A 24,910-nucleotide genomic window follows, 5' to 3' on the forward strand; every position below is an offset into this window, starting at 1 on the left:
GCTGGTGGTGAGTTATTCTAGTGAGGAAAACAGCATGGGCTGGTGGGACAGGCACAGGCTCTGTTGGAGTCAGTCTTAGGTGTGAATTCAATCTCTGTTCCTTGTAGATGGGTGCCCTGCACAAGTTATTTTTCTTCCCTAAGCCTCAGTTTCTTCCTCTCAAAAATGAGAATAACAATACCCATTCCATAGGGTTATTAGGAAGGTTAAATTAAATAATTGTTAGGTTCCTACCCCTCCCATTCTTTAGCTTTGCCATTTTGGCTGGACTGCAAATGACCTAAAGGCGTTGAGGGCATCTTATGATTTCTTGAATCCCTTACGTTGCCTGATAGGTTGGTACATCCTCCTTCTGATATGTGAGGTGAAATATGATTCAGTACATGGACATGGCAGAAGAGTGTATTGTTGAGTCACCTGTGTCCACTCACATGGCCAAGGAAGTGTATAAGTAAATAGCATTCTGGAAACCCCAGTTTTAAACTCTTTTCTTTGCTTTTTTTTTTTTTTTTTTGGGTGAGGAAGATTGGCCCTGACTTAACATCTGTTGCCAGTCTTCCTCTATTTTGTATGTGGGATGCTGCCTCAGCATGGCTTGGCAAGCAGTGTGTAGGTCTGTGCGTGGGATCTGAACCTGCGAACCCTGGTCTACTGAAGCAGAGCGCATGAACTTAATCACTACACCACCGGGCAGGCTCCCTTCTTTCACCTTTTTGAGTCTCAGGTTCTTCAGCTGTAAACTGAGTGGGTTAGACTACCTTTTATGTTCTTTCTTGTTCTGACTAGCTTATGATGTTGTGACTGAAGGCTTTCTTAGTTCATTTAAAAAGTGAACATTGTGCTATTTTAAATTAAAACAATAACTAAATGCTCCAGTAGTATGAGAAGTTCTATAAAAAGTCTAAATGAGCCTCTGTGGTCTTTTCCAGTCTTCTTTCATGTGCCCTTGTTTCTCTACAGAGAAGTGATCAGTGTGTGTGTTCAATTTTGAGTTCTTTTCTTTCTGCTTTTCATTGTTACCATATAGTCTTCCAAGGGTCTTCACATGGAAACTTTTGAATTTGTATTGTTGATAATTGAGGGAACCATTTTTTTAATTCCTTGAAGCACTGAACTTGAACTATTTAGGGTAGTTTTTCTGTTTTTGAATCCGTGGATCTTGACTAACGTCTTAAAAATAATGACGTAGAATGGAATTGAAAATACCAGAATGGTTTCGTGAAATGTTTATTTCGGTTTGTATTTGCGTGTGGATCTGCGTGGTGACTGGATCACGTGTGTGTGCTTAGTCGTGGACTGCTTTGGTTCCCAAAACTAAGACCTTAAGTGAAGATAACTGTATGCCCTCTGCCCAGGATGGATACGTAAGAAACAAATTTTATCATACTAATAACTTAAAAAATCCACTTAAATATAAATAGACAAACATACGCTATACCAAATAAAGCACAGAGGAAAAAAACCTTACATGTAAAGGGCATCCTGTTGTTAGTTCTTTGGTTAACATGCTTGCCTACACTTTTCCTTTGGCGCAGTATTACATTAGCTAGCTTCTGTCTGAGGAAAGCTAACACCGCAAGTTATAAGCCGTTATTTTATAATCAGCTCTCTTAAATTTGTTTCATAAGATTCTTGTGTTTAAAGTGAGAAACTTTTGCCAGTCTTGACGTTCAAAGCAGTATTGACTTCATCTTCCTCTCCTCTTCCTTATGTCATCAGCAGGCATCTCGTTCAACCGTAACTTCCCCCCCTCGGCTGTTTTCATAAAACCCTCAGGCATGCATGCACACATGCACGCACACATACACCCAAAGCTGCTTCTAATTAATTCAGAGGCTTTCTTAGTGAATGACTCAGCATGACTCAGCAGCCTAACTGTCTCTTCGGGGATCCCCTTTCACCAAGTAGCCAATGTATTGTCAATAGTTAACCCATCTCACAGGCTAAAGAAGATTCAGATTTCTTCCAGTGGACTATTTTAGTCCAGCTCAGTTATGATAAGTATCCAGACATATGTTAGGATAGGATAAAAAATTATGGAATTCAGGTTTAGAATGAAGAGATTCCCAGGACTGGAGGAAATTTCTATGATTCAGAAGTAACAGAAGCTTATTTTAAATTTATTTCCATTTATTTGCAGAATGAACTTTGTTTAACCGGTAGTTGGTACTGAGAAAGTCATGTTATTAACTGAGGGGAGGAAAGACCCCAGCCTGAGGATCACATGACAGTCAGAACCAGATGGACACCGTGATGTTTGTTTTCACTGCCTGTTATGATGTTGTGGACTTTGGACAGCACCTGAACTGGGTTCCAGAAGTTCCTTTATGGGAATTCCTGCTCACCCATGATGTATCTCAGTTATTGAAAGTGCATGAGAGCTGAGCTGCCCTGAGGGAATTCTTGTATCCCGGTGGCAGGACTCCACCTGCGAGTGGGCATGACTCGAGTTCCCAGTCATTGGTGGTAGCTCCTGGGGCCTGAGTGGAGATCCAGGGCCAGCTGGTGCTGGTTTCTCTGGTGACCTGAAGACTGGTAACAAGTAGTTATAATGGCTTGTCCTGATATCTCCACATTGCTTCCTATTGTTTTGTTGTCCTCACGCATCTAGTGACATGGTGCACACGTTTGCCTGAGTTTCTCAGTTGATGTTGGAGGGTAGGCTTTGAAAGTGTAATGTTTGAGAACGTTTACTGAGATCTTACTGCATGCTACACTTGTATTGCCTTTCAGAATTAAAGCCATCGAGAGTCCCAACAAAGAAGATGATACGCAGTGGCTGACCTACTGGGTAGTGTATGGTGTGTTCAGCATTGCCGAATTCTTCTCTGACCTCTTCCTGTCATGGTTCCCCTTCTACTACATGCTGAAGGTACGTTGGCTTTGCCTGAACTGCTCTGTTTCCATCCAGGTGTGTTTTTGCTTTGCTCCCTGACACTAAAATAAACTCCATTTCAGGACCTATCCACAAGGATGGGAAAAAATACTCTAATGTTGAGCATCTGTGGTTCTGCCTCAGGTTAGAAACAGGAAGACAGGATTCGACGTGTCTCACTTCTTTTGTATACTATCTTGGAAACAGCCTAAGCATTTGTGTGTTCAAGGTGTGTTAAGAGTAAAAGGTGGAAATACCATGACCTAGCACCAACAGTGCTATTAGTTTGCCAGGATCCCACCTTCAAGTGGCGATGTTGCCTACATTTGATGCAGAAGTATTGGGAATATTGGCAGGCTGTCGGTTATTCACAGTGGTGAGCAGGAGTCATTATTTCTGAAGAAACTATTTCTTATACAGGTTTGGAGAAAAAAGATGTGAAATGGGCCCTCGGAGGAGGTCATTTTAATACCTCTGGCAGGTGCAGTAGTCAGGGATCGGCCCTGCCACGTCCTGTGTTTGGCAAATGACTAGCCTTGGTTACCACCTTGTGAGGAAAAGGAGTTAGGAAGTTGAAACTCATTCCTAACGGGACGTGTATCAACTCCAGCCATGGACCAGAGGTGAATGAGAATGAGAAAGTTCACACTTGTTAATTGAGTAATTCTTACTCTCTAAATGGGACAAGCTGTCCTCAGTTGATTGCTCAAGTGTCTTCCGTGGAAGAGGCCCTACTTCCTGTTAGTTGCATTGGATGTAAACAGTGCCTCAGGTTCACAGAGCCAGACTTCCCAAGCTGGAGTGGGCGGGTGGTCCAGCCCTTAGGAATTCTGGAGGCTCTTCTTTCCTTTCATACCCTTTATTTTTTGTTTTGAGGAAGATTAACCCTGAGTTAACGTCTGCTGCCAGTCCTCCTCTTTTTTGCTGAGGAAGACTGGCCCTGAGCTAACATCCATGCCCATCTTCCTCTACGTTATATGTGGGACGCCTACCACAGCATGACTTACCAAGCGGTGCCATGTCCACACCCGGGATCTGAACTGGCAAACTCCGGGCCGCCAAAGCGGAACGTGCGCACTTACCCCCTGCGCCACTGAGCCGGCCCCCCTTTCATACCCTTAAGTATTTGTTTTAATAAAAGTTATACATGAAATAAGGATTCAAATAGTTTTGTAAGACTGTTGAAGAAAAACAGCAGTTCTGCACTCCTGCCCCATGTATTTCCTTCCTTTAGAGGGAACCACTATCCCTTAATTTACAGCAGATTATTTTGTCATGTACCTGTGTGTGTGTTAATTTTTCTGTTTTATGCATTAGCTCTTGATTCCCACTGGAAGATAAGGATTTGCCTCCCTTTCCTCCCTTGTCCCTGCCACACTCATGCAGCCTTCCCATGTCCCCATCTTCCTCAGGTGTCTATATCATAATTTTGGTTAAACATGCGCCGCTGACATTATTATGACTTGCAGATACGGTTTAGTTGGGCCATATAGTGCACATATCATGTCCATGTAGTGTTCGCACACAGTTTTTTATTTCCCCCGGAACCAATAGTTGTTTTCTTATTTATGAATTCAGACCTGTTTCTTTCTAGTGTCATCATTTCAATTTATCCTACTTTTTCTCCATTTCTATTTACTTTCTTTTTAAACTTTTAATCTAAAAAATTTAGATAATAGGCAATTAGATACAGGATGCTCTTTCAGGAAGCTCTTTGGTTTCCCCCAGCCGAACCACCGCCATATTGATAATATCTCGATTTTTAATTCTGGGTAATTGTGGTGACATTTCTTCTTTCTCTCTGGTCTGTTTATTTGTATTTTCTTTCTTCTTCCTGGGAGACTGTCTCACTCTGATCTTCCAATTTTCAGGTTGTTCCTTTCTGCTATTTATGTCGTATGTTGTGTTCTTTTTTTTTTTTTGTAAGGAAGATTGTCCCTGAGCTGACAGCTGTGCCAGTCTTCCTCTGTTTTGTGTGTGGGATGCCGCTAAGCGTGTCTCGGTCTGTGCCCAGGATCCAAACCTGTGAACCCCAGGCCGCCGAAGCAAAGTGTGTGAACTTACCCACCATCCCACCAGGCCAGCCCTGTGGTGTTCTTTTTCTCAATTATTGTATTTTTCATGCCTCATATTTTTGCTCAGCTCTTTCCTATGTTTTCTTGTTCTTTCATATTGCTGATATTTTCTCTTATTTCTTTTAGTACAGTTAGCAATCCAATTTAAACTTCTTGGTCAGTCAGTTCTAATAGTTTTGCTACTGATAGAATCTGTGGTTGACTGTGTGGTCTTTCTCTTGAAATGGTGGTTCTTTTCAAATCCCTTGTTATTTTTCCCATAAGCTCGTTTTCCTCCAGGGGTACCAGCTCCTCTGTCGGGCACTTCAGTCCATGATAGTCCTCGTGGGGCTGGGTCGGGGTGGATGAGTCCTAGGCTGTGGAGCCCCAGGCAGCAGAGGAGCTGCAGTTAATCACTGTTTCCCCATAAAATAGCTCCTCAGGCCGAGGCGCCACCCTTTGCTCCCCTGAGCAGCGTTAGACGGAGATGCTCCTAAGTTGTGATTCACGGCTCTAGGGTTGGAGCAGGGCGGGGAGGGGAGGAACTGCCCTGGCTGCTTAGTCCCCACCTGTGTTCCTCAGCACCTGACAAGGACGGGGCTTCTATGCCAAAACCTCTGCTTTACGGAAAAGTACAGGAGAATGGTTTTTACCTTGGAGTTGTAGAAGCAGGACAAAATGTAAAGTAACAAAGAAAAAGATTTGATAAATTTGACTAATTTTAGAAAATTCCAGTGCTATATGACAATGAGCAGCATAGACAAAGTTAAAATAATGACAGACTAGGAGGATATATTTACAATATTTACACCAGATTAGGAATTAATATCCAGAAAATATAAAAATGTGTACAAGAAGAAAAAAAGAAAAATGGACAAAGGTTATGAATAGACATTTTACATAAGAGAAAAAGTGCGAGTAGCCAGTGAAGATCTCACTCGTGATCTGGGAAATGTGAGTTAAAATAGTGAAATACCATGCTTTGCTCATTAAATTGGCAGATATTTAAAGGATTGATAATATATGGTGCTGGGAAATGGATGTGTGGTGGTAGTATATAAACTGGAATAGCCTTTTTAAGGGACCCTTTGACAGCTTCTTGTCAAATTGAAAAGTAATACTCCAGCAATTCTATTTCTAAGTATCCTAAGGAAATATTAACCATGCATTAGAGAGCTGCGTAAGGATATTTAGTGCAGCATGTTTTCCCCCCTTTGGTGAGATTGGTACCTCCATCCATGCCCTGGATCCAAACCCATGAACTCCAGGCCACTGAAGTGGAGCATCTGAACCCAACCACTATGCCACTGGGCTGCCCCCCCCCCCCTTTTTTTTTTGGTGAGGAAGATTGGCCCTGAGCTAATATCTGTGCCAATCTTCCTCTATGTTGTATGTAGGATGCCACCACAGCATGGCTTGATGAGCAGCATGTACCTCCATGCCCAGGATCCAAGCCTGCGAACCCCAGGCCGCTGAAGTCGAGTGTGTGAACTTAACCACTACACCACTGGGCCAGCCCTGCAAAATTTTTGGTTATAACTAAAAATTATAAAAAACCGAAGTGTCCATCAACAGGTAAATGGTTAAATGAATTCATAGTACATCCATATAGTTAAATGGAATGAAACAATCCATATGTACAGATAGAGATTTTGGCATAATTCATTAATTATAAAAAATTCTAGAACATTACATACAGTATGACACCATTTATGGTTAAATAAATAAATAAATAAATAAATAAATAAAGGGCCAGCCCTGGTGGCCTAGCGGTTAAGTTCGGCGCCCTCTGCTTCAGTGGCCTGGGTTTTTGGTTCCTGGGTGCAAACCTACAGCACTTGTCTTTCAGTGGCCATGCTGTGGGCAGCAGCTCACATACAAAAAGAGGAAGATTGGCAGCAGATGTTAGCTCAGGGTGAATCTTCCTCAGCAAAAAAAAAGAACTAAATAAAAAACAAGCTAAATAGTTAAAAAATTTAAATGAAAACATACTCATTATAGTTTCTTTTAATTTTGGCTGACGTTACCACAAATGCCTTCCTTATAAGATAGCTGAAGAATTTTCCTTTCAAAACAAATGGGAAAAAAAATTGGTCTGTGGGAAGATTTAAGATTTCAGAGATTGCTGGATTTTTGTGTTTTTGTCATTAAAGACATTTAGGGTTTATAAAAGTAATTTTATAATTTTCAATGTGGATATCACATATTTTAAACTCCAAATAATTTTGAAGCCGTTAATAAGATCCGTCTAATGGTAGTAATGTCGCAGTGCAGTCTCCAGTGGAAAGAAACTTGGCCTTTTCTCTGGGCTCGCCTGCTTGCCGTCCTGTCAGCAGAATCACGCACACCAGTATCTGACCTCAAACTTCCGAAACCTGAGCAAGCCTGATTTCAGCCTACCCCTGATCACCTCTGCTAACGGAGGCCACATGAGGTAGAGAGAGGATACAAAATGAGAGGTAATCACTAAATCATTTACATTGAGTTTTGAAATACCTTATAAAAATTGCTTTGCAGGGGCCAGCCCTGTGGCCGACTGGTAAGTTTGTGCACTCTGCTTCACGGCCCAGGGTTTCACCGGTTTGGATCCTGGGCGCAGACCTAGCACCGCTCACCAGGCCATGCTCAGGCGGCGTCCCACATAGCAGAACCAGAAGGACTTACAGCTAGAATATACAACTGTGTACTGGGGAGCTCTGGGGAGGAGAAGACGATGACGGGGGAAAAAAAAAAGATTGGCAGCAGATGTTAGCTCAGGTGCCAATCTTTAAAAAAAAAAAAGTACAAACAAAAAATTGCTTTGCAGCAAATTTTCTTCCCTAATAGTAAAATGAATGTGCATTCATTAGCAGTCCAACTGCATGGCATCGTGGTGTCGATGGGAATGAGAGAGGGAATTCACTGCATGTGTTCCAAATAGAGAATATGCTTGCGATGATTATAAATTGATTGTGCTGTCAATCATAATGTGTTAGTGCTATATTCTGAGTGGCTTCAGTGAACAGACTGAGAAAAAGCGTCTGAATTGCAGAGTCTGTAGGAGAATATCCCATTTTAAGGGCTAGCATAGATCTAACCCATGCCCTTGCTACAGTAATCACGTGGAGGTTGTAGGGAGAAGTGAACAAGAGACCTGCCAGTAAGGACATGTTTAGTATTTTATCTTTTGCAGAATTCATATTGTTGGCATTTTACCCCCTATTTTTCTAAAGCACCCTGTAAGACTGGAGGGAAATAAGAGGAACCAAAGGTTAGGCATCAGAGTTGGGTTGAGGAGAGAATATACAGTGTATTGAGCTAGAAATAGTGGATCATGCATGTTTGGAGCTTTACTCTGAGGTCTGAGCAGGAGGGTTTAAAAATAAATGAAAAAGCCCTTTTTCCTCTGATTGTAAAAGTAGTGTATGTTCATCCCTTTATTCAGCAGATTATGTAGAACCTCTGTGTGCCAGAATCTGTTCTAGGTTGGGGGGATACTGTGCTGAATAAAACAAAGTCCCTGCTGTCATGCCGTGTGCATTTGTGTGTGTGCGTGTGTGTGTGCATGCGCAAGTGTTGAGGCGTGTTTTAGATAGAGAAGAAAATAGCATTTGTAATTTTACCACTGTTAGCATCTTAGAAAGTCTTCCTTTTTTTTAATGTGCAAAAATATTGGTCTATGTACGTAAACACAGAGGACTGTGTGTATATTATTGTCTTAACCGCGTATGTATGGTTGAGACTACATATTATATACAATTCAATATCTTACTTTTCAGTTAACAATACTATGAGTATTTTTTCATGCAGTCTAATCCATTAGAGATAATAATTTACTCATTCTCCAGTTGATAGACATTTAGGACATTTATCTTGCTATTATAATGAATGCTGCAATGAATATCTTTGCACCTCATTTAAATCCTTTTCTAGATTTATTTTTAAAACAAGATTGAATAAAGCCTGGCAAGTTTAATTCCCGATCCAGACTGTCACCTGTGCCGTTTTACCCGTTGAAAGAGAGCGTAACATTTCTATTCTTACCTTTGTAGGAGGCAAACAAGATAGAGAGAGCTTCTCCTTCACATGATCTTTTTTAGCTTTTCTTGTGCCTGCTGAGCAGTCTGTTTTAACTGTAGCCCATCACTCTTCTTGTGGCCACATTACAAGGTCTTCCTAAGACTGAGTTTCTGATCAAGTGATTGCAGCATATCAGGAGGTCAGTGTTGAAATATTTTTTTTTTCTGACATTAACGTTCAATTCTAACCAGGCTGCTCCCAACCTGTGCACATTAAGCATGTCTCTACCTTGGAAATACCTCTTCCGGGAGAAAATTGGATGGTGACAGCATTAGAATCACAGACAGAATTATCTGGCCTGTTGTAATTTGTAATTTAAGGAGTTGGTGTGTCAGTGCTAATAGTTCAGTTAAAATAGCAGGGACTCTGTCTGAACTGCAGGTGAGCGTGGGCTTGTCTTTGCTCTTGGGAGTATCATCGGCTGGCGCGTTGAGGTCAGCTTGATTAAAAGGCTGGCCAGATCGCTGTAGCTCAGGGTATTCCTAGACTGTGGAACAGTTACATAGATTAAGGAAAGAGAGTTGTAAAAGCTGGTCGCTGCATATCACCCTGAGAGTTGGGCAGTAATTAACTTTATTTTTAATACAAGAAAGTTATTTCATTTGAGAACTGGAAAATGCTAAGGATGTAGGTAGAGAGCAGTAATTATTTTACTGTCTCAAGATAATAGCTACAGGGTATCGGAAAGAACTAAATTAGCAGTCTGGAGTGTAGCCTACAAAGTAATCATGTTAGAGAGGTACAGAAATGTAGACACTTGGCTCTGGTCCTGTCTGGGAGTCTTGCCTTAATTCGTCCAGAAAGGATGAATGCATCAGCTTTTCTGGATTGCTGACGCGTTGATATCTACATCAGCATATAATATTTCAGAGATTTTAAACAACAGTAAGAACTGTAGGACTTGGTAACACTACTGCTTACATCTTGTATACTTTCTTCAAGTACATTAATCTGTGACTTTCCTAAAATCCTGCAGAAGAGAGGAAATGGACTCTTCGAGAGGTTGTTTGATCCACCTAGAGTCATAGAATAGATCAGCTCTCCTGATTCTTAATCCAGTGAGTCATTTCTACTTCACCTTGCTGCCTCTGGTTATAATGTGGGTATCTGTCTTTACATCAATAACCCATTCCTGAAAATCAGATATTCTACGTAGGAATACCTGCCAGGAAACTCTTTCCTATAATTTTAAATGGTAAGAGTTAAAATGTATTACATGACAATCTACAACTCCATACCAATTTCCTAAACATTAATAGAACACAGCAAAATACTCCTATATAAGTAAGAAGTCTCATATTAGGATGTTAGATGCTAAAAGCAACACTTCTTGCTCTCCAAATAGTTAATACAGTTGGAAAGAAACTGTGGCTTTGTATGCAGTAGTACATGGCACATCCCCTTGGACACTGCATACTCTTCAAAATGTCCATATAGAATTCTGATCTTCTGTTGAGAACGTAACTTTTCCCTTTCCTGCACATCATTTTGTTTAAATTGTCGTATTGAGTTTGGGGTACGTATGTAGTAGCATTACCTATGCAAGCAACCAATGGAAAACATTGTATGTTGAGATGTTAAAAACCAAACGTCTTCTGGGGCTGGCGCCGTGGCCGAGTGGTTAAGTTTGCGCAGCGCGGTGGCCCAGGGTTTCGCTGGTTCGGATCCTGGGCGCGGACATGGCACCACTCGTCAGGCCAAGTTGAGGTGGTGTCCCACATGCCACAACTGGAAGGACCTGCAACTAAGATATACAACTGTGTACCGGGGGATTTGGGGAGATAAAGCATAAAAAAATAAATTTTAAAAAAAAAGGGGGGATGGGGCCCAGCCCAGTGGCACAGCGGTTAAGTGCACACGTTCGGCTTCAGTGTCCCAGGGCTCGCTGGTTCAGATCCCAGGTTCGGACATGGCACCACTTGGCAAGCCATGCTGTGGCAGGTGTCCCACATATAAAGCAGAGGAAGATGGGCAGGGATGTTAGCTCAGGGCCAGTCTTCCTCAGCAAAAAGAGGAGGATTGGCAGCAGATGTTAGCTCAGGGTTAATCTTCCTCAAAAAAAATAAATAAAAAGGGTGTATGTTGGTTCTGGGATTTGATTTTACCCCACTTAAAGCTAATAAGTTAGCCTGCTAACTGTTTCATGGATGTTGGTAGAAGACTCAGTATCTTTGGGACAGAGACCAAGCCCCTACTGTGCTAAATGCTCCAAAAATGTTTATTTTCTTACAAAAATCTATGTGAGATAGATTTTTTAAAATTTCAATTAATACCTATTTTATAGAGTCAGAAACAGACCTAAGCAATTAAGTAACTTGCACAAGGTTTGCCCAGCTGGTAAGTGGCAGAATCCGGATTGAAACCCGTTTCTCTGAGCCCATTCTCATATATATATAGTTCTCTTAGAACCTGTTCATTGGGTGGAGAGACCTGTATATATACCTTTAGATCAAGAGTTTAAATTTTGTGTTCTTTGTCCTGTATTCTTACTAGTTTGTTTGATATATCAATTTCTGATGGAAGTGTTAAAATCTACTATGATTGTGGATTTTGTCCACAATCTATCTGACTTTTATTTACGTATTTCCAAGCTATATTTGGAACTTAATATATAGCTTTATATAATTATAAATTTATATAGTTATAAAAATAAAAATTGTGTAATTATAAAGATATAATTTAAGTATATATACAAAGCTGTATATCATTTGCATATTTCAAAGATATACAGGTGGATCTATATTCAAGTGAATCTGTTGGGTGAGTTGTTTTCCTTCCTTATCACTCTGTTTACTTCTTGTGCCCTAAGTAACATTTATGTCCTATTAATATTAGTATGTAAACTATTTTGGGAGTTGGTATTTGTCTGATACAAATGGTGGGACGAAAATCTCTGTAAGTGTCCCTAATTGGTTTTGTCTTAGGTGTGTTTCCTGTAGGAAGCATGTAGCCCGTTTTTGTTAATCCAGTCTGATAACCTCTGTCTTTTGAAAGCTTGCTCCTCTGCTCTTGTGAGTCGGTACAAATTCTGATTCGTGAGTGTTGCTTTCCCAGAGTTCTGTAGTTCAGATAATTGACAGAAAGTAATCTGTTGAGAATCTGTGTTTTATTTTTTATTTTGAGCGTAATAGAAGTTCAAAATGTAACGCGAATTTCTGGGAGCCAATTTGGTACTGATGGAGTGAACTTTGGGGCACAGATATATGCATTGGAAGCCCAAAAGACTCTCTCAGGAAAGCAGTGTAGCGTCTTGATTATTTGAACATGTTTTTTGGTTTTGAATAACAAGGACTAAGGCTGTAGAGTTAAATTTGTGGCATAAGAAGTTGAGAGATTTTTACTTTAAGGAGAAGTTGTAAAAAATACAGATTGGGAATCTTAAGAAACGATTTGTTTTTAATAGAGTCTCCTAGGCTGTGTGGAATACAGCATAGTTAGAATCTTTAAAAGAACCCAGTATGTTGTTCGTTAAACTTTCTAGGGAAACGAGCACATATCACTCTGAATATCCCCTTTTTTGCTCTTTATCCACTAAACTGCTTGGATGACTTGAAGTGTTGGGTTGTTATTTATCATCTGAATAAACAGTACAAGTGTTTGGGATGTAAATATAGTGTGACAGTTCTTGTTTTCTAAGTTCTTATGGCAGAATTCTTGTTCATTTTTTATCTCAATGGCAAAATAGAGCCATAAGGAAAGAGTTAGGAATAATACCTACATTCAGGGTAAAAGAGGAAGGACAGCTGCCTGTGAAGACTCCTTGAAGGCCGAGATCTACCAAAGACTGAGACTCCACTAAGGAAAGAATTCGGGAAGGGCCGGGGTGTTTTTTCTCTAACAGGATGAATAAATGTGACAAACTTACCAGGGTTAGCTTACTAAGAGCAAGCCGGAGAGATGCGCGGCTTCTCTAGGGGCTTTACATGCGCAGGTAAGTACTATGTTTTTTTAAGTTGATTTTTAAGAGTTAGAATTAATGAAAGCCTCTTGTAGCTAGAAACTAGTAAGCGGTCCAAGTTAGGAAGGAAGTCAAGCTGCTGGACTTGGTGTGTTTTACCTTTCCTTTTCAGTCTCATCTTTTCTTTACCAGCTTTTTCCTTATTTGTTACATTTTTTCTGTCTGAGAAAAGTGCACCTATAGCCTGCAGAAAACACAGGAAATACTGTTGGAGAAAATAGCAGAGGCAGTGCCACCCCCAGCGTAGTGGTGGGCAGTGTGTGTTGTGCGGGTGCCCACCGCCCTCCTGTGACCGTGACGCTCTCGTTCTGTGCAGTGTGGCTTCCTGTTGTGGTGCATGGCCGCCAGCCCTTCCAACGGGGCAGACCTGATCTACAGGCGCGTCATCCGCCCTTTCTTCCTGAAGCACGAGTCCCAGGTGGACACTGTGGTGAATGACTTGAAGGACAAAGCCAAAGAGACTGCAGATGCCATCACTAAAGAAGGTACGACTTGGGGACAGCTTAGGTCAGCATGTGAGAGGAAATGGGGGACACTGGGCCCAAAAGAACAAACTTCCTCGCCTTCTTGTTCCATCACCTTTCCTCAGCCAGATGCCGAGGCTGCTCTGGGACTTCTTTACCAAGACTTGGCCTGTTGCCCTTTACTTTTCCCGGGATTCTTCTAGCGTGCTGCATTTAACCCACCATTCAGTCAGCACGTTAGGAAAATGACTTTCCTGTGCTGGGCAGAGATTTTAGAGGATCATCTGTATTTACATACAAGTACACTCTTTAATTCAGTGCAGGTTGAACTGCTTAATATGCTGTTAGAATTTCTTTTGTTACAAGTCCAAGAGAATGCCCTCTCTCTCAGCTCTCCTGGTTTTCATTCATTCAACAGATTTTTATTTAGCGAGGTGCTGAATATGTGCCAAGCATGTTCACAGTGCTGGGGATGAACCAGTGGGCCACACAGACCATAATACTTGAACTCACAAAGCGTACAATCTTGTTGAGAGAGAGAGATGGTAGAATTCAGAAGTAAGTTATATATACTTAGCAGATTAGATATAGATAAAATAAAGCAAATAGAAAGAGAGTGCTAGGGGCTCTAAATCACTTAGAATGATTTCAGAAATCCCCACCAAGAAGGTTATACTGAATCAGACATGAAAGTGGTAAAGGGAGGAACCATGGGGAAGAATGCTCCAGATAGAAGGAACAGAATGTGCAAAAGCCTAGAGGTAGGAGCACTGCGATTGGAAAGGAGTGATCTCGAGGAGTCGAAGGAGACGAGGTCAGAGAGGTTGGGGAGTGATGCCATATAGGCTGATATAAAGGCTTTGGCTTTTCTGTGAGATGGGTGCTATTGGAAGATTTTGAGCAGAGGAGCAACATGCTCCATCCCGTGTTTTAACAGGATTACTTTGGCCAGTGTACAAAGAATAGTCTGAAAGGGGACAGGGAAGAAATCGGGAGACCAGTTAAAAGGTTATTGCAGGGGCCGGCCTCATGGCCCAGTGGTTGGGTTCGCATGTTCCGCTTTGGCGGCCCAGGGTTTCACCGGTTTGGATCCTGGGCACTGACATGGCACTGCTTGTCAGGCCATGGTGAGGCGGCGTCCCACATAGCACAGCTGGAAGGACCTACAGCTAGAATATACAACTATGTACTGGGGAGCTTTGGGGAGAAGAAGAAGGAGAAAAAAAAGTTGACAACAGATGTTAGCTCAGGTGCTAATCTTAAAAAAGAAAAAAGTTTAAAAAAAAGGTTATTGCTGTGATCTGGCTGGAGAAGATGATGATGGCTTGGTTCACAGTGGTGGCAGTAAGCGGTAAGAAGTCATTGGATTCTTGGTATATTTTGAAGGTAGAAGCAATAGGATTTGCTTATGGGTCAGGCATGAAGTATGAGAGAGGAGTCAAGGTCAAGGCCAAACTTCTTAGCCTGAACGGATAGAAGGGTAGAATTGCCATTGAGCTGGGGAAGACTGGGTGTAACAGGTTGAGAGGGAAAATAAAGAATTCAGTTCTGGACATAACTTTGAGGTGATCTGTTAGGTACATACATGGAGTAGTCAGCCAGCCAGCTGGATATAGATGTCAGGAGTTCAGCAGACAGGTGTGGTCTGGTGATATAAATTTGGGGGTCACCAGCGTATAGACAGTGTAGTGAGCATGAGACTGGATGAGGTCGCTAAGGGATTGAATGTAGTTGGAAAGAGGAGGTCTGAGGACTCAGCCCTGGGGCCCCCACTGTTTAGAGACTGGGAACATGAGAAACAACTAGCAAAGCAGACTGATAAGGAGTGGCCAGTTGAGGTAGCAGGAAAACCACGAGACTGAGGTATCCTTGGGGCCGAGTGAGGAAGGTGTTTCAAAGAGGAGGGAGTGATCCATTGTGTCACGTGCTGCAGACAGGTCAAGTGAGATAAGGACTGACACTGACCATTGGATTCAGCAATGAGGAAGGCCCTTGACAAAATGGATTTTGTGGAGAGCAAAATTGAAATGGATTTGAGAGATGGGAGGAAAGGCATGAAAGAACATAGATAAGTCTTTTGAGAAATTTCCTGCAGAGGAGCAGAATGGGGCTGAGACTATAAGAAGGAACTGGGGTCCTGAGGATTTTTATTTTCTTTTTTTTAAAGTAGAAGAAGCAAAATATGTTTGAAAATTAATCCTCTCCAGTAGAGAGCAAAAAAATGGTGTGCGTGAGAGGGTGAATTGCTGGGGTTCTGCCCTTGATTAGATCAGAGGAGATGGGACCTAGTGTACAAATAGAGGAGTTGGTCACAGGAGCAGGAACAGTTTAGAACAACAGGAGGGACATCAGTTTATGGGTGGAGATGCTGGTAGGTGAGTGTATGTGATGGTGGGTGCTTCCAGAAGTGATTTTCTGATGCTTCAAACTTCTCAGTAAAGTGGTTAGAAAGATCAAGTGAGAGGGGACGAGGAAGGAGGTGATAGAGGAGAAGCTGTGAGTGAAATCGTTATCTGGACCAGGGTCAGCAGACCTTTTCTGTGAAGGGTCAGATAATAAATACTTTAGTTTTTGCAGGCCATCAGGTCTCTCTAGCAACTATTCTCCCCTGTCACTGTAGTGTGAAAGCAGCCATCAATAATACATAAACCAGTGAGTGTGGCTGTAATTTGCTGGCCTAAGACAGTGTCAGGTGATTGCGAGGGAGTATTAAGGCTCACATGAGATTAGTGTTCATTAATTTCAAGTGAGACCAGTTTGTCTGTTTTTCCCCAGACACATTCAGCTACATGGGTGCAGCCGCAGAATAGGTGGAGACTTGTGTCAAAGCTGATTTTCCTAAGTATGAACCGTGAAGTGAGAGTGGGACTGAGGAGTGGTTAATGTTTGACAATGGAATTTAAGCTGAGTGATAAGGGAAGCGAGGACATCAAGGGAAGTGAGGAGCAGCGGAGAAGGTGATAGGATCGATGGATTATAAAACCGGGTGGTGGAGGAAGAACTCTGCCTCCGCATCCTGGAGGGAGCGAGCTGCAAAGATGGGAGGTCATGGTGGAGTGTGGGAACCTTGACGCCGAGAGTATAGAGGGACTGCAGTTACTGGCAGAGACAAGGATCATGGGAGTGAGTCCTGAGGTTGGCAGGAGTAGCTAGGATCCAACACAAAGTTGCTTGGAGGGGAGAAACTAAGAGGCCAGGATACTGGAAGAATACTGAAATCACCAGTAATTAAAATAAGAGCAGTGTTGGAGAGTGATGTTAAGTTTGGAGCTAATCTTAGAGAAACCAGGCAGCATGGCAGCATAGATGACTGGAAAAGAAAGGCTAGTGGGAGATAGAATCCGATGGCGTGAGATTCTGAATGTGGCAGCGAAGAGCAAGGACAGCACTCGCCAGACCTCCAGCCCAAGTAGTGCTGGGGTCATGGAGGGAAAAAACAGCCACCACTTGAGCAAAGTGTCCTCAGGGGACAGCCAGATTTCTGTAAAAGCAAGAAAGTAAAGGAAACATTTGGCGAAATGGATGATAGAGGAGATTTTGCTAATGATGAGTCTTAAGTTCCAGAGCACAGTAAGGGTTTTAGAACTTGGAGAAAAGTGGGCAGTGGACATAGAATTAGAGATTGTTTTTATAGAGCCCTATGGTAGTTAGGAAGTGGGAGCTGGGAGGTGACCTGATCACTGGGAAGTACGGTCCCCACCAAGACAGGTCTGCAGCAGCACGGGCGTCCCTGCCGTGTTCTCCCCACTTCTCCCTCACAGACCCCTCTCTCCTCTGGACTCCTATTTCTGGGCATACAGCTCTAGGTTTCTTCAATACGTTTGTCGACAATTTTAAGGGTTTTCTAACTTGTAGCCTTCACGTCTTCCCACTTTGAGATCGCCAGTTTCTTTTTAGGAGATTTCTTTTCTATTCCTCTCTGCCCTTAGCCTAACCAGCAACCTCTGGCGATGTCATTTCCATCTAGTTCACCCACATTTCATAGTCTCTTGGTTCTCTTACATATCAATACTGTAAAACTCAATTTTACTTTGATATGATGCCTTCCTACACAGGAAGTATAAAAATGAAAATAAGTTTGGAGGAACTTACATGCTGCCGTATTAGACTTTTCTCAAAGCTTCTAGATTGTGCAGGAAGTAAATTTTTACAAAGGGCTAGTTGAGAGAGAGGCTTCAGTGTCTTCTTCAACTTTGTTCAGCAATGTTAATTGAGTGAGGGGAGAGCAGCTGTCAGGCAGCTGGTGAATGAGACACTTCACTTGACTCTGGGCTCCATCAAAAACAGCTGCGGTTTGTGGAATCTCACAGGAGGCCCTGGAAACTGCCAGGAAACTACCCCCCACCCCCACCCCGCCCCTCTTTCTCACACACCATACTAGTTCTTACAGCACATTCCAAGCCACTTGGTAATTAGGAAGGGGAAGGCTTAGTCTCCCAGAGGTGTAAGAATATTTTCTTGACGAACGTAGTATCTTGCCACCAACTCCAAGACTTACAGGAAACTCTTCCCCTCATAGGAGGAAATGGGGGCACAGTGAGAGAATACAAATGTGTGTATAAATATACCATCATTTCTGGGTTCTGGGAATGAGGACTTTCTCTGATTTTTGTCACTGTGGGATAGATAGATGACCTAGTTGTCGTCAGATTGAGACACAGTGAAGTCATACATGTGAGCACCCAGACACAAGAATTTCTTGGTTGTACAGAGGAACACTATATGCTCAAGGAATCTCTGCTGCTTGTGATGCTTAAAGGAGGACGGAGGGCAGATGGCTTAAGTGACACTGTCACTACAAGAGGGCTAGGCTAGGTGACCTTAAAGACCTTTGCTCAAGTACTCAGGATTTGTGCTCTGAAGAGGTCCCTTGTCGGTTTCCTGGAAACTCTAGCCCTGACCACAAACCTCCCCATGTGTTCTCTGCACATGAGTCATCCAGGCTCTTATCTAGTAGCTACATTAGGCACAGAGCCTGTATTGCAAATAGCTCTGATAGAATTTTCTTTCCTCCTAACAGCCAAGAAAGCTGCCGTGAATTTACTGGGCGATGAAAAGAAGAGCACCTAAACCCCTGCCTGGATGGAACCTTTCTGCGCTCTCTGTACCTTCCCCTTGAAGCCTGATGTTATACTAGGGACTATGGCATAATCATTTTAATAATATTGCCTTGGAAACATTTTTGATATAAAAAAAGGAATGTGTTATAAAATTTTGCTTACTTTTACTGTCTATATACATAGGGAGCATTTTAATTTAAATTTAATGCGATGGACAGTGTCCAAATCTTTGGAAAATATATTTTGCCTCTGGGTAGGAAAAGATGTATGTTACCGTCCTGCAGGAACTATAAACTTAAAATTATATATCCCACAGGCTTTGTACTTCACTGGGCTCTCTCTGCATGCATTTTCTCTGTACTTAGATTTTAGGATACTCTTTAAGGTTCTACTTTAATGATGTAATGTACAATTTTGTATTACATGTTTTTAATGTATGTGTGCATACATATATGTAGGGAAATGTTACTGTCTGACTATAACATGCATAATGCTCATGGGGAGCACCTGCCAAAAGCTGAAGGTTCCACTGTGCTGGTGTGGCCTGCTAAATAATTCTTCAGAAAGTTAATACAAATGAGTAATATTTCAAATGAATAGTTAAGTGATAAATGAGGTTGAATGGAGATTGGCGTGGTTGTTTTCCTGACATTGTAGCAGCTGAATATCAGAGCAGCTTTGTGAAACAGTTCCTTTAGTAATAAATGTGGCAGTGTCACACACATCAGTCATCTACAGCTCCCAATGCCCTGTAGAACAGTAATACTGTCTTGTGGCCTTTTAAAGATCTGCTTATAAGCTTTAGATTTGTCTGTTTTTAAGATGCAAGGATGGGAAGTGTCCCTGGTTTCACCTTCAGAGCTGAGTAACATGTTGGTTTAGTCTTGTTTCTTTCCCAGTCTAAGGAACCTCCCGAGACTTGCCCGCCTCTGATTACGTGTATGTTCTTGTTTATATCACGGTACATGCTAACCAGACTCTAAGCGATTCTGGGAGAATGAAAGGAAGTATGATATAACCTATAATCTAGTTGGCAGTGGTTAAGTCAAACTGCCTACATGTTCTTTCCCTGGTCTTTAAGGTCAAACACATGAGGCTTCTCTAGTTTGCAAGTAAGAATCATTTGTAATCCATTTAAATGCCTCTATCTTTATGCTTTGTTTTGATAAATTGCATATAACTACATAGTTTAAGTACAGAACAAAAAAGTTACAATTATTCTCAACAGCTTGATCAGGCAGATAGCTTAGAGAGGCCTTGACAACTTGTTTGGACTAGAAAAACTGAGCTTTATACCAACCATACTACTAGGATCCTTCTGAATTAGACTAAACTGACTAAAACAAGGGTATAACAACTCACAAGATTAATACCTAGCCTGTAAAATATTTTTTAAGGCAAATAAAGATAACAGTTAGGTAAGATCATATTGATGTCTCATGATGTAAAAAATATTGACAATATCAAAAGTAAAGGACAGTATCACCCAAATATTATAATATGGATCAGGGCATTTATATATTTTTTCTGGGAAAAATATAATAGTGATTCATAAGGCATCTTATGTTAACATCACCTTGGAAAAAAAACTTTTAGAAGGCAAACAATTGTTATTGGGAGAAAATCAAGCCTTAGATTAAAAAAAAAAAAAGGTATCTCTAGGAGTACTTAAATCCCTTTCCCCATAAATAAGGTACACTTTTTTGGTGGCAGAAGAATGAAAATTTGCAACTTTCAGCATACAGAATATATAACCAGATTGTTAGTATCCAGAATATGTAACTTTTAGTATACAGAATATCAGGCGAGATGGAGAGGCATAAAAGTTACTTTTGCTCATAATTACTTACAGGTTCCCATCAGTTTACAAACTACTACAGTAAGAATATATGTTCTGAATGCAATTTTTTTGTCCCTGTAGCTTTCTCCTACAGTGCATTCTGCAAGAAATTTAACTTAGTGTTTTTGGCAGTCGAAGCATACATATTGATGACAGAAGTTATGAGTTGAACAATTCATCAGTCTAGATTTTCCAAATATATTGCCATGACTAGAGTAATTGAAGACAAGCGTTTATTTGTAGATGAATTGTATTTTGGGGGTAGGTAAAGTTACAGAATCCTTACAGCAATTCTTCCCCTCCTTGAAAGCTTTCAGATCAAGAGTTACCCAGGGGAGGCTCCTACCCACAGCCTGAAGAAAATGAGCATAGCCTTTAAGGTACCACTGATCCTGAAGGTGTGATGTATTAAATGGAAATGGATGTAAATAAAACTCTGTTATCTCATTTGTTATATTTCATTTCATTTTGTGGGGCCTTTTTTTTTCTTTTAATTTAGAATCATTTAAGCAAAATCTTAATATAAAAAATGAAATATTGCTGTTTATTAACCCTATTCCTCACCTGGCCTGTAATTTTCCCCTGGTGGTTACTGTTTGTTAGATGAAAGACTTTCCCTGAAGAAAACATACCAGCCAAAAAAGTTTCTACCAATAATTAGCACTAGATTTAAAGCCAATCTAAACCACTGCTTTCTACCCACATACTGCATCACACACGTCTCATATGACATAAGATAGTGTATCGCGTATATTTTGATGTAGTAAACACTAATCTGTGCCTCCAAATCATTCTGTACTTTGTCTTAAGAGACCAAGAAAAGAAGAACTTGAGAATTTTATTAAAAATACCTACTTCTAGAGTGTGCGCTCTGGTCAGCTCCATCTATCTGCCTTTACATGTCTTATGTCTAGAATCATGGTGTTTAGAATAACAGATACAATTCAGATCCTTAACTATCAAATATTACAATTCTATATAGTACAGCAGGAAAGTAAATTTATTTGAAAATGTTCTTAAAAGTTTTTCTGACTCCTTACTATTGACATACAATCTCTTTACAATGCGCACCTCAGAGAATTAAGAGCAATAAGGACATTCTTTGGTTACAGCAGTGGGTCTCAAACTTTAGTTTGCATCAGAATTTCTGTGTCGGGGGAGAGGGGGTTTGTAAACACAGATTGCTGGCCCCCTCCCCAGTTTCTGATTCACTAGTTCCGGGGTAGAGCTGAAAAGTTTGCAGTTCCAACAAGTTCCCAGGTGATGCTAATGGTCCACTAACCAGGCTTTGAGATAAAATCACTGGGCTAGGTAAATGCTGTCTTTACACTTGAGTATACAGAGGTTTTTCAGACCTGGCTGCACGTTACAATCACCTGAGGAGCTTTCCAAAACTGCTATCTGCCTCCAGTACCAGAAATTCTGACATTAGTCTGCTGTGGTACCCAGGTCCCAGTATGCTGTAGAAACTACTGCATAGCCAGGGTTGAGAACCACTAGTAGAGACGACTAAGAGGCCAAGAATCCCAAGATCAGAGAGTTTGTTTTAGCTAGTTAGTTTCCCTGGTGTATTAGTTTCTATTGCTGCTGTAATAAATTACCTCAAATTTAGTGGCTTAAAACAACAAAGTTATCTTACCGTTCTGGAGGTGGGGCATCCAAAATGGGCTGACAGGGCTGCGTTCCTTCTAGAGGCTCTAGGGGAGAATCCGTTTCCTGGCCTTTTTCAGCTTTTAGACACCACCTGCACTCCTTGGCTTGTGGCCCCCTATTATTCTGACCTGCTTCCCTTTTATAAGGACGTGAGTAGATTGGGCCCACCTGGATAATCCAGGCTAATCGCCCCAGCTCAAGATCCTTAATCACATCCGCAAAGCCCCTTTTGCCATGTAAAGTAACACATTCACAGGTTTTAGGGGGAGGGAGGGCATTATTCTGCCTACTATACCTAGTCTCTCTTTGGGTTAAGAAGTTTCATTATAAAGTCACCCCCAATATCAAAATAACTGCAAAGAACAACAAATGTGGGAGTGAAGTGAAATAAGGAGGGTCGGTGAAAAATGATCCTATCCCCATCCAAGTAAAAGACTGGAGGTTTATTGTCTGGAGATAGTAAGAGGATCTTTGGGGTCGGGGATATAGGCGGAGGTGATGAAGGGAAGTTGCATTAAAAACAGGTTTGAGTGACTAAACGCTGAAACCTATTAGCCCCAGCCCACCTCCTCTCACTATGCTCCCAGAACTGTATCCTCCTGAGCGAAGCTTGTTAGACTCCTCTCTAGGGAAGCAGAGCAGCGGGAGGAAAAAACACCTCTTATCTTGGAAATTTCCCCAAAAATGTTCCAGCCAGGTATCCCTTTAGTGAAACTCGCAGTCTGCAAGCCCTTCTTAGGTGCTCAGAACTTCCAGTCAGCTGTTTGTTCTTTCACTCAAAAAACTGTCAATCCAAGGGAAGCCGCTTAACATGACAGGGATCAAAATAAAAACAGAAGAAAAGGAACTTGGAAACTAAAGAATAGAAATCATACCCTCTGAGAAAGAAGAAATTACTTCCATGAAATAAGAGTAGAATGCTAGAAAAAGCAATTAGGTGACACGGGAGCTCAGAGTAATTGAAAATACAAGAAAAATTAAAACTTCAATAGAAGGGTGGAGAGAGAAAGTGTGGCGATTCTAGGAAATAGAACATAAAGGCAAAGAAATGGAAATAGGAGGGAAAAAAGATACGAACATTTGAAGACTAGTCCAGCAGGCCCAATCTTCAAATAAAAAGTTCCAGAGATCAGAAAGGGGAGAAAAATGGTCAGTGAAGTTTTCCAGAACATTTCCCAGAACTGAAGAACACAAGCTTCTCGATGGAAGAGGCCATTAGGTACCCCATACAAGGGACACAAGAAGACCCAACGAAGCAGGCTATTGCGAGATTTTGGAATACTGAGATGTTGTTTCAGCAAGAAAAATGTGGGTCACAAAGGATGTTGAACTAGAATGGCTGGGGCTTCCCTTCAGCTATAACAGAAAACCATGAAGCAATGTCCTTGAACTTTTGAAAGAAAGTGATTTCCAATTCTCATTTTTTTTTTTAAGATTGGCCCTGAGCTAACATCTGTTGCCCATCTTTTTTCTTCTTCTTCTTCTCTCCAAAGCCCCCCAGTACATAATTGTATATTCTGGTTGTAGGTCCCCCTAGTTGTGGCATGTGGGACACTACCTCAGCATGGCTTGATGAGCGGTGCTAGGTCCATGCCCAGGATCCGAAACGGCCAAACTCTGGGTCGCCGAACCAGAGTGCACAAACGTAATCACTCGCCCACAGGGCCGGCCCCTCCAATTCTAATTGTGTCCAGCCAAACACTGAGAGTAAGAATGATGACACTTTCAGACATGCAAGGTCTAAGCACGTTTACCTCCCTTGCATTTTTGGCAGGAAGATCCTGAAGATGGGCTACACAAAACAAGGAAGTAGCCCCAAAAAGAGGATACATAGGCTATAGTAACACAGGATTCCAAAACAGCCAGCTGTGAAGTGAGTCACACTCCGGAGGATGGTGAAGAGAGAAACCTAGAGTGAAGCTGTGCATCTGGCCTAAAAGGTAACCAGTAGAGATCAGAGAGCCAGGTAAAAGGCTCCAGAACAGACTTCTTTAAAAAGATGAAATTAATAAACTACTTAATGTGAACAAACCTTTTGTTTTTGAGGAAGATTAGCCCTGAGCTAACATCTGCTGCCAGTCCTTCTCTTTTTGCTGAGGAAGACTGGCCCTGAGCTAACACCTGTGCCCATCTTCCTCCACTTTGTATGTGGGATGCCTACCACAGCATGGCTTGCCAAGTGGTGCCATGTTCACACCCAGGATTCAGGCCGGCGAACCCTGGACAGCCGAAGCGGAACGTGCACGCTTAACCACTGTACCACCGGCCCAGCCCAGAACAAACTTTTTGAAAGGACGTTTTCACAACTGATAATTTGTAGTTGAGTTAGCGATACTCAGAAAACTAAGCAAATGAAAGAATAAAATAATTAGGTCCAAGGAAAACATTAAGTCCAGAAAACGAAAATAACCATGGCACACTTCAGTGTTTCTCAAACCTTAATGTGCCTAAGAATCGCCTGTGGATCTTGTTAAATGCATTCAAATTCTGAGCTGGTACCAGAGCTTCGGCATTTATCACAGGCTCCCAGGAGAGGCCAGTGCTGCTGGATACATGGCTCAGCTACGAATGGAACGTATAGTAGTAATGTAAACTGAGTAGAGATTAAAATTATGAAATACATTGGTAGGAGGGAAGATGGGAAGCATGCATGTGTGTATTGGGAGTAAAGGAAGAAAAACTAGGGGCCGGCCCTGTGGCCGAGTGGTTAGGTTCATGCTCCGCTTCCACGGCCCAGGGTTTTGCCAGTTCGGATCCTGGGTGCGGACATGGCACCACTCATCAGGCCATGCTGAGGCGGCATCCCACATGCCACAACCAGAAGGACCTACAACTAGAATAGACAACTATGTACTGGGGGGCTTTAGGGAGAAGAAGGGAAAAAGAAAAGAAGATTGGCAACAGATGTTAGCTCAGGTGCCAATCTTAAAAAAAAAAAAAAGGTACA

The 24,910-nt window shown here is 41.8% G+C and overlaps 1 protein-coding gene across 1 annotated transcript in view; it reads left to right on the forward strand.

Moving 5' to 3' along the window:
• Nucleotides 1-20,757, forward strand: part of REEP5 (receptor accessory protein 5) — a 36,604-nt gene extending 15,847 nt beyond the window's left edge. Inside the window, exons 3-5 of the mRNA XM_014842922.3 lie at nt 2,734-2,872; nt 13,263-13,431; nt 18,431-20,757. Coding sequence (XP_014698408.1) covers nt 2,734-2,872; nt 13,263-13,431; nt 18,431-18,480 — 358 coding nt within the window. The 3' untranslated portion in view covers nt 18,481-20,757. The remainder of the gene's footprint in view (nt 1-2,733; nt 2,873-13,262; nt 13,432-18,430) is intronic.
• Nucleotides 20,758-24,910: the final 4,153 nt, after the last annotated feature.

This window comes from Equus asinus, chromosome 9, assembly GCF_041296235.1.
Source record: "Equus asinus isolate D_3611 breed Donkey chromosome 9, EquAss-T2T_v2, whole genome shotgun sequence".
Taxonomy (NCBI): Eukaryota; Metazoa; Chordata; class Mammalia; order Perissodactyla; family Equidae; genus Equus; species Equus asinus.